The 10,888-nt window shown below is 43.5% G+C and overlaps 1 protein-coding gene across 1 annotated transcript; it reads right to left on the reverse strand.

Annotated features, from left to right (window-relative positions):
* Nucleotides 1–4,841: 4,841 nt before the first annotated feature.
* On the reverse strand, nucleotides 4,842–10,647 carry ccnd1 (cyclin D1). The gene is made up of 5 exons (XM_006804166.3): nucleotides 10,144–10,647; nucleotides 8,634–8,849; nucleotides 7,883–8,042; nucleotides 7,604–7,752; nucleotides 4,842–7,525 (listed from the first exon to the last, which is right to left on the reverse strand). Exons 1-5 carry the CDS (start codon nucleotides 10,339–10,341, stop codon nucleotides 7,370–7,372), a joined length of 879 nt encoding a protein of 292 aa, XP_006804229.1. The 5' UTR covers nucleotides 10,342–10,647; the 3' UTR covers nucleotides 4,842–7,369.
* Between the last annotated feature and the right edge of the window lie 241 nt (nucleotides 10,648–10,888).

Raw genomic sequence — 10,888 nt, forward strand, 5'->3', positions numbered from 1 at the left:
TTATTTCAGCTTCAGTTATTTTATTGTTCTTATTATTTTCAATTTCTTTTATTACCCCCAAAAAATATTCTTTTTTAAAATTGTTTGTTTTTATTTATGATTTATTATTACTCTGGTCTTTATGTTAATCAGTCAATTGATTTTCTTTTGTATTTTTTTTCAATCCTCAAACTATATTTCTTATTTATTTTAATTTATTTATTAATTATTCTTATATTATTTTATTTATTCCTTCTATTATCTGTTATCAGTTCCATCTGCGTCCACCATGGGCTGGGGAGTGATCTGCAGTGTCACCCTCCTTCCACCAGGTGGAGCCAGATATCATCCATCCATCGATCTTCATCCGCTTTATCCGGGGCCGGGTCGCGGGGGCAGCAGCCTAAGCAGAGAACCCCAGACCTCCCTCTCCCCAGCCACCTCCTCCAGCTTATCCGGGGGAACACCAAGGTGTTCCCAGGCCAGCCGAGAGATATAATCTCTCCAGCGTGTCCTGGGTCTGCCCCGGGGCCTCCTCCCGGTGGGACATGCCTGGAACACCTCACCCAGGAGGCATCCTTGTCAGATGCCCGAACCACCTCAGCTGGCTCCTTTCGATGTGGAGCAGCAGCGGCTCTACTCTGAGCCCCTCCCGGATGGCCGAACTTCTCACCCTATCTCTAAGGGAGAGGCCAGCCACCCTTCGGAGGAAGCTCATTTCTGCCGCTTGTATCCGCGATCTCGTCCTTTCGGTCACTACCCACAGCTCGTGGCCATAGGTGAGGGTAGGGACGTAGATCGACCGGTAAATTGAGAGCTTCGCTTTTACACTCAGCTCCCTCTTCACCACGACGGACCGGTGCAGCGTCCGCATCACTGCAGCTGCAGCCCCAATCCGTCTGTCGATCTCCTGCTTCCTTCTCCCATCACTCGCGAACAAGACCCCGAGATACTTGAACTCCTCCACTTGGGGCAGGAACTCATCCAAGTGGATGCCTAGCCAGATATCACTTATTCTTAATCCTACCACTAGTTGGCACTAATTTATATATTTTATATTTTTTTTAGCTGTATATGCACGGAATAATTTTCTATATGACATTGCTACAAAAAGTGCAGCCTTACCTAATATCTACCTTACTGTTACTCGTTTATATTAAGAATATAAAAATCTAGTTGGTATTGGTATGAAGAGTAACCTTCAGCAATAGTAACAAATCACATGAATAGTACATTCATGTAGTTGTAAACAGCATGATAATATATTAAGTAATCCAAAGTATTCAGAATACATTACTCTCATTGAGTAACGTAACGGAATATGTTACAGAATACATTTTGGGGCATGTATTCTGTAATCTGTAGTGGGATACATTTTAAAAGTAACCTTCCCAACACTGACGATATCGAAACAGCTTTAAACGAATGTGGTACCACAGAATTTTCAGTATGTTGTATTAATAATCCTACAGTGAGTACTCTTCTACCAGCCTCAATTTTTCCTGCACAATTTTAAACACTAGATACAGCTTACGGGATCCTATTCGTTTTAAACACTCACCATGTGGTTTGGTGCTGGCCTTTAACCCTCTATATTATAAAGACCCTACAATAATACAGAGTAAACAGTGAAACACCAACAATCATATGACCCACCCTGTGAGCAAGCACATGGGCAACAGTGGGAAAGAAAAACTCCCTTTTAACAGGAAGAAACCTCCAGCAGAACCAGGCTCAGGGAGAGGTGCCCATCTGCTGTGACTGGTTGAGGTAAGGGGAGAAAGACAGGACAAAGACACGCAATAGAAGAGAGCCAGAGATTAATAAGAACTAATAATTGCATGCAGAGAAGTATATAAACACACAGTGAGTTAAAAAGGTGACTGAAGAAGAAACACTCAGACCATCGTAGGAATCCCCCAGCAGCGATGGGGTCCAAACCCCATCGCCATTTGGGCCAGAGCCCAAGGGTCCTGAGCTCGCCCATGCCCCCGGAGCTGTGGGTTTCTGAGCCAGCACCATCCGTGCTGCCAGAGCCCGAGGGATGTATTCAGTTTGGTCCTGCTTCACCTCGTTCTGCTCTGTCTGTGCCAGAAGGTCATCCCTTCCGTCACGGCAAACCGCCTGAGGTGTCCCACTGCCCAGAGTCTCCGTCACTGGCCATGTCTCCTCTGTCGTTGGCTTTCAGAGTTTCTCCATCTTTGCCATCAGCCTCTTGGTCCACCATTTAATCTTTACCTCCACTCACTTCCTCTTCTTTATTTCCAAAGTCATCCTACAGCTACTATCTCCTGCTGCCTACAGTCTCCCCTGACATCACCCCGCCCCATGCAGTCTCCCATCTCTTTCAGATTGCACCTTCTGTACAAGATGTAGTTCACCTGTGTGCATCATCCTCCACTTTTACAAGTCAGACTATGTTCCTCCCTCTTCTTGAAGTACATGTTCACCACAGCCATTTCTATCCCATCTATAGTTCTCCCCTTAACATCATATCTGCTCAACACCTCAGTTTGAACAGGTGTGATGTTTCACCTGTTACCTTCACTTTTATGTTCTTTTTAGGTCTATGTCAATCACTACCCTCTCCCCGCTGGGAACACTGGGTACCACTTCATCCAACTTCAGAATTCCCCTCCAATCATAGGATCCTGTTGGTCCTACGTTTGGAGATGGCCGAGTTTGTAAACAACACAATTATACAGATTTCAGATTGCTTTCCCTCTTAAGGATCATATCATGATGATTATTGTGGGGTCTTTACCTTACAATATAAAGCCTCTTAAGACAACTGGTGTTATTGTTTGGCAGTTTAAAACTAAAGTTGTCCCCAGGGCTTCCTGGGTGACTCACTCACTCATGAGCCATGTCAGGCCTTGGAAATAATATATTCATTGCAATCGCATTTGTCAATAGTGGGTGTATACATTCAGTCCCGGTTGAACCTACTTTGATTACCTTTTCCGGAACTGAAATCTCAACTTCCATCTTCCAACTTATTGTTCATGGTTAGACTCTTATTGTCTACGCACCAAAGTCCAAGGGATCTTTCAGGAATGGTAGTGGAAGTGATTTTTGACCGAGTACAATAACCTCAGTTTGATCTGAATTAAGAAGCAGAAAGTTAGCGGCCATCCAGGTCTTTATGTCTTTAAGACATTCCTGCAGTTTAACTAATTGGTGTGTGTTATCTGGCTTCATGGACAGATAGAGCTGGGTGTCATCTGCATAACAGTGTAAATGTATGCTATGTCTTCTAATGATGCTGCCTAAGGGAAGCATGTATAATGTAAACAGAATTGGTCCTAGCACTGAACCCTGTGGAACTCCATAATTAACCTCAGTGTGTGAAGAGGACTCTCCATTTACATGCACAAATTGGAGTCTATTAGATAGATATGATACAAACCACTGCAGCACAGTACCTGTAATACCTACAGCATGTTCTAATTGCTCTAATAGGATATTATGGTCGACAGTATCGAATGCTGCACTGAGGTCTAGCAGGACAAGCACAGAGATGAGTCCACTGTCAGAGGCCATAAGAAGATCATTTGTAACCTTCACTAAAGCTGTTTCTGTGCTGTGATGAGCTCTGAAACCTGACTGAAACTCTTCAAATAAACCATTCCTCTGCAGATGATCTGTTAGCTGTTTGACAACTACTCTTTCAAGGATTTTTGATATGAAAGGAAGGTTGGAGATTGGCCTATAATTAGCTAAGACTGCTGGGTCTAGAGATGGCTTTTTGAGTAAAGGTTTAACTACAGCCAGCTTGAAGGTCTGTGGTACATAGCTGATTATTAGAGATAGTTTGATCATATTTAAGATCGAAGAATTAATTAATGGCAGGACTTCTTTGAGCAGTTTTGTAGGAATGGGGTCTAAAAGACACGTTGATGGTTTGGAGGAAGTAATTATTGAAGTTAACTCAGAAAGATCGATTGGAGAAAAAGAGTCTAACTTAACATCAATGGAACTAAGAGTAGCTGTAGATAATATTACATCTGTGGGATGATTATTGGTAATTTTTCTCTAATGATAAAAATTTTATTTGTGAAGAAGTTCATGAAGTCATCACTAGTTAACGTTAAAGGGATGTTTGGCTCAACAGAGCTCTGACTGTTTGTCAGCCTGGCTACAGTGCTGAAGAGAAACCTGGGGTTGTTCTTATTTTCTTCAATCAGTGATGAGTAGTAAGCTGTTCTGGCTTTGTGGAGGGCTTTCATATAAAGCAACAAACTATTTCTCCAGGCTAAATGATGATCCTCTAAATTTGTGACACGCCATTTCCTCTCCAGATTACGAGTCATCTGCTTTAGGGTACGTGTTTGAGAATTATACCACGGGGTCAGGTACTTCTGATTAGAGACCTTAGTTTTCACAGGAGCTACAGTATCCAGAGTCGTACGTAGTGAGGAGGTGAAATTATTAACAAGATAATCGACCTCTGTTGGGGTAGCGTTCAGATTGCTGCTCTGCTCTGTGTTGGTACAGGGCATTGAAGATGATAACAGTGGGTGGATTATATTCTTAAACTTAGTTACAGCGCTTTCAGAAAGACGTCTACTGTGATAATGTCTACTCTCCACTGCTGTGTAATCAATTATTGTAAATGTAAATGTTATCAGGAAATGATCAGATGCATCCATCACAGTAGAAATGTTAGATAGAAAGCACGCCGTAGAAAAAGCATAGTGCTTTTATGAATGAGGCATGCTGAATAAAGCGCCAAGTACTCAGGTAGAGTAGAAAAGTGCTATAGAAGAACCACTCCATTTAATATCTTGTTCAGTCTTGCAAAAACACATTCAGCTATAGTGAGCATGTTTGAGCTCCTCTGGACCAAAACAGGCAACCAGTTTTCCAGATTCCATCTAATGTTTTTATTGTGTTGTCAACACAAGGATGAATACACCGTTCCAGTTGCACAAAACTGGCATGAAGCAGACACAAATGTGTGGAATGATCTGTGAAAACATTAAACAGTCTATGGCTTACTGAGCATGACACTGAATCTACATACAAATTCAAATCAACTCATTGACAGTTGGAGCGAAAAGCTTTTTCTTGTATATAAATATAAAAAGGGGAAAGGAAGGCCACTATGGGCCTAAAAGGAAAGATAAAGTCTCTTTCACCGAGACAGCTTAGCACTCAACAGAGTTATACATATCCCATTTTCTGTTATGGCACCAGTATCAAAGCATGCCCTGGACTCGCTGGTTTCCATTGCAGATGCTTCACCTCCAACAGGTTTAACGCAGCCAGTAGGCACTGAACCAACAAGTAGAATATAACTAAACGGAAAAAAAGACTACAAATTAGAGATAGTTGTTGACTGTCACATGAGGTATTGTGGATCAAAGCATTTCTGTACATTGTCTCATTTTTCCTTGTTTTTGGAATATTATGGAAAATTTTTATGTAGTTATGAACAAAAAAAAGATCACATAGAATACACAAGAAAAATAAACAAATGAGGATGTCAATAACAATTTCTATGAGAAAGTTCAATCCTAAAATGGCATTATATCGACATATGTATAAAACAACCAAAATGTAGCAGCAAACAGGAGAAAAGCATGGTTTTTAATCAATTTTTAAACATGTAGCTGGAATTTATTTTCTATAGCAGCGGAATACAAGGAGTGTTTCTCTCCTACTCTATCCTTAATGTACAATCAGAAACCTATTTCACAAGGTTCCTACACAGTGTGACATGCTCACAGAAGTTTCCCACTTTGACTCCATGTAGTAGAGAGCTCTCCTCGCTCATGGTAATCTGTCCGTATGTATAAACTATATATCAACCTGAACATGACAACATCCCCGTGCTGTGTAGGAGCCCTTGTATAAAATATACAGCAGTAAGACGCACCCCATTGGTGAGCCCTCAAACTTTTTGCCACTTCTTTTGCTGGCTTCGCTTCCCTTTTTCCTCTAGGCAAGTCCCAAAAAACGCAGACCACGTCTTTCAGGTTTGTGCAAAATCAAGTTAATATTTTCACCACTCTCTCGTTTTTAAGCTTCATTGCCCTCATAATCTATGACACGTATGTGAGCTGGGCTACAGCAATGGAGAAGAATTACAGAGACTAGTTGCAGTTCGACCTGTTCTGGAGTAAGAAATAAGCTTGAATTTAACGTCAGCTCATGAAGCCGTGGTCAGCATGAAGATAAATAATATGTTTTACTATACAAAAATGATTTGAACTATTAAAATAGTACTTTTTACGTTTAGCTCTGGGCCTTTAACATTTGGCTTTGCACACATTTAAACCTATAAAATCATGACGTCAGAGCAGCTCTACCTGTAGGAAACACTGAGAACTGGAAGGCAGCTACAGCGAGCCACGGTGCTCCATCCTGTGTCCCACACCATGAATCAGATCCAGGCATAACTGGGTGTAACTGTCAGCAACCCCACACTCTCCATCATCAAAAGACTCTGTTTTCATATTGTTTTACAAACTATCACTGTGACTTTTAGCTGAGCCAGCATCACTGACCAAAAGTGCTTTTCTTTAGAAAACAAAGTTGGAATGATATTACGTCTAACTACACAGAGAAAGAACAGACTGTGGACTGCTCTGTTTATATTTGATTTTATCAAATAACAGGTAAATGGGTAAAGCAAAAATCAAAGATTGACCAAAGAATTTCCCTAGTCCAGACCTTACAATAGCAGTCCAAAGTCTTTAAGGGTGATAGGATGTGAGCATCTCACCCGACGTTTGCTTTAAGACAAACAAACAAAAAGCTTTGAAGAACAGAAGCATAAAACTAACTAACTGAGAGGTTTAAAATGATACATAATAAAGTGACTAAATATAAGCAAGCGGGGTATATGAGTGTCTGCACTACAAGACAAACATGGAAACTTGGGCAGGAACTCTAAAGCATCGCGACATAACAGAAAACGAAGTAAAAGACGAGCCTCTTGCTTTCACGTGAAGCCCTGACGACAGACTATGAGAACCTACTGTACACGACACTTTGGGATGTTTTAGTAGGCATGCTCAGTCTGCTTTAATTGAAAGATTCCTAATTAATGTGTGAGGGAATAAGAAAAACATTTTGCCTCTGTGGCTTCAGCTCCAGCCCCACAGAGCTCATTGATATTCAGTGTCTGTTCTCTCTGGTACATCTCTGTAGAGTTCATTTCTTTTCCTGGCCTGGGGGGGACGCTGGCAGGACATGTGACAGGGGTGAGCATGGTGAGCATCCTATCTTGGCAGCCGTAGTGGACAGCAGGCATGTGAGTGACACGCTGGAGGAGGAAGGGAGGGAGTTCAAGTGGGGTGCCCCATCCCTGGTCCGCCCGTTACCACCCTCTGACAACTTTCCCTCCATCACCGCTCATTGTGCGACGCAGGTCCGGGTCGCCTCAGATGTTGATGTCTCTGACGTCTGTTGGGGTGCAGGACAAGTCCGCGTCCTCGTCAACTCGTTTCGTTTCCGTTGTGCCATTGTGCTGCTGTGCCTGTCGCAGGCTAGACTCCAGCAGAGACTCTATCTGCTCCTGACATGACCGCAGGCAGTCCTGCAAGCACAGAATTGAGACTGAGTCGAGACCGATTTGCACTGCAAACATCAAATAAGTGACAAAACGTTTCCATACCGGGTCGCTACGAATGACCTGCGACAGGAAGTTAGTGAGGTTCTGGGAAGACAAGGACGCATCCTGGCTCTTCAGGTAGAGCCCTTGAACAGCTGCTGCTACACTCCCTGCTGCCACCATTGAGGGAGGGCTGGCAATGAAGTTGACATCTGTTAAAACAGCACAAAGTTTTCCAGAGATGAAAAAACTGCACGCTCATTGCTAACCTAAGAAACTCAGAACTCTGTTTTCTGCTCACACACACACAGGCTTGCATTAAGGACAAAGTTCATGTCACACCTGTAGCACACAGTGCCACAAAGGTCTGGGCATGTTTCCTGAGGATCTGCTTGGTGGAGGGATAGATCTTCAGCTTGGACAGGAAGTGCTCGATGAAGTCATGAGGAGTTACTGAAGCCAGATCCCACTTGAGCTTGTTGAGAACCAGCAGCTCCATTTGCTGTGGACGGAGCAGAACAGAGGGAGTCACTCAAACTGATCCGTATACAGTACAAGTGGTGACATGCATTTATTCTAGAAGTTATTTTAGGTTTTAAAGTTTTATCTAATCTGCTTTTTCTTACAATGACATTTGTCCCCATCCCTTCCAAATGTCTACAAACAGTCATCCACAAAAACATGCTGCAGTGTAGGAACATGAATGATTGAGATATGCTCCTGTGAAGGGGAGCACACAATAGAAGACTGACTGGAGCCAATGTTGGTTATTGGCAAGCATGTGCAGGTCTGTCCTACGACCACTAGGTGTCGCTGTGAACCAGTTTTTTCTTGGCAGCCACTGAAACCATTCATGAAATCAGAGCGGCCTCGCAGCCACCATGGGAAAGTCATCCGCAGCCATTCAGACACTGCTGCACATTTCTGCTCTTAGTTCAGCGTCCTTTCCATACAGTTTCCTCCCTCCCGCCCGCCATGGTGACACTAACCAGATAAATGCAAACATTAGGTTTACTGCTCGTGTGCTCTTCAGTGCATATTGCCTATGTGCTGTGTGTGTTATGCAACATCCAAGTGTGCAGAAGTCAATTACCAGCAGTTCCCCGGGCAGGACCGAGTTGTCCGTGTAAATACAGAGTTTCTCCGCCGTTAAGGGCACAGTCTCCTTCATTTTTGATGCTAGAAACATGCATGTGGCTCCGAGCAGCTGTAGTCTTGTTTTCCTGGTGGCCTCAACTGATAGAAATCTGTCCAAGTAGTTCATAGCGAGCGGAAAAACCTCCTCCTCACATTTCTGTTCCTCGCAGACCTGCGAGGGTAGACAAAGCTATTAGAGAATGCTTTTGCTCGCTTCCAGGAACTTCCAACTCATGTGCATTGCGGAGTCTTTGTCTCTGCGTCTTAATCCGCGCACAGCTGTTTGCGTTCAAGAGCCGCACTGACGACAAACGACATTAGAACAAATTACAGTCTGCACATTAAATATGTTTGAGTTGTTTCATTTCCTCACCGCTCTGTTTAAAAAAACAAAACGTAATTTCAGACCACACCGGAACAATGGTTCACACGCAATGTATTTATTAAGTAGTTTGTGTTCAGCACAGAAAGCAGCCGAGAATTAGTTTGCAGTCAGTTCTGACTGAGACACAAAGGTGGCGTCCATGCAAGTTCCTCACTCCAATTTCAACTTCGTCATCTTTTCAAAAAATATTTAGAAATATTTAAAAATTATCTGGCCGTGTTAAAATAGGATGTAAATGATCCTTATCGAATGACTAATCGGATGGGACACAAACGTACCCGACTGCAGTCCAAATGAATTCAAAAGAAAATGTTTTTTGCGACGGGCTTTCACGTGCTGCAGGCAGCACTTCCCCCGGCGCCCAGATGCACAATTTCAAAAATTAATAAAAAATACAAGACAGCGCAGAATTCATTCCAAAACTACATGTAAATGTTTAAAAACATCTCGAGTATTAAAGCCGACTTCAAAATGTCATTTCTTCATTTTACGCTTTCTGAGAATATCCATTTTTCGTGGCGACCTTCACGCACAGCGCGGACTGTCGGCAAGCACAACAAAGTTTAGCAGCGGACAGCAGCTAAACGAGCGCCAGCAGGCACCGTGGGGCCGTCTCATCTTATACACGCATTTCTTTCCGATATTACAAAGTTATTGTCATTTCTGTTGACATTATTGATTTTTAAAGATATTAAAATCTTCCTCCTGTACGACAACAAAGATGGCGCATAATACTGGCACAGACCAGACTGCATACGTGTACATTGCTGTTATTTCGGAATATTTTTTCCGATCTCGTTAACATTTAATGCAAGAAGCAAAAACACGCGGAATCCAAAATAATAACTAAGAAAGGCAGCCGACTCCGAGTGGCCGATCGCCGCTTATAGGTGAAGGACCACCCAGCACTCATCGGGACTTTTCGGAGCCTTTATGTAACATGCACAGTAAAATAGCAGACGGAGCCGCACAACTTTCACATAACCACCAATATGCCACCTTTGGTGTACACACTGGGGGTTAAGCAAGCGACACGCCGTCGGGGAGTTGGAAGCAAAAAGTTAAAGTCAAATAAACCAACCTCCAACATCCAGGTGGCAACTATTTTTCGCATTTTTGGTACAATTTCTTTCTGAACACACTTGAAGTAGTTTGGCGAAGGCAAGTAGTTTTCTTCGGCCTTGAGCATGGTGTGGAGAACTCGGTCATTGAGCAGGTTGACGTCCTGGTAAGCTCTCCTGATTGAGTCCACCTCACAGCACAGCAGCTGGTCCTCCATAGTGGGCTAATTCTGCTTTGACTATAATTCTCACTGCCGATAAAACTTCCCTATCTCCGGGTTAAGACGTCACCGTGTAACAGTAAGAAGAAGCCGGAGAAACCCACAGCCAGCTACTTTTCTCGCCACTTTCTTCTTACTGGGCTGCCGCTGCTGCGTGCTGTTACTCCGACTGTGTGCGCCAGCCCTCTGGAACAAACCACTCCGCACCGCGAGACAAAAACCCCTGCCTCGCGCTCACCAAACACGCACGAGAACACACACAAAGTTTATCAGCGAACGCGCACGGCGGAGGAGATGACGTCAGCTGTTGTTAAGTGTTGGGGGTGGGCAGAGGCGGCAGGGGGTCGGATCAAAGAGATAAGCAGTCTGCAAAAGAGCGCGCGAGGAAGGGATTCTATTATAGCGCCATACATATATATAAGAAAAGAGAAAGAGAGGGGAAGACCTCCCTCCTCGCGTCTCTCCCCCCTCCTCCTATAGCCTGGTACCTTCTAAAGAGGAGGTGGGAGGTCCGGGGTCAGGGAGACGTCTGTCCCTTTTGGAA

This window comes from Neolamprologus brichardi, chromosome 1 (assembly GCF_056152115.1).
Source record: "Neolamprologus brichardi isolate AB-2024 chromosome 1, ASM5615211v1, whole genome shotgun sequence".
Taxonomy (NCBI): domain Eukaryota; kingdom Metazoa; phylum Chordata; class Actinopteri; order Cichliformes; family Cichlidae; genus Neolamprologus; species Neolamprologus brichardi.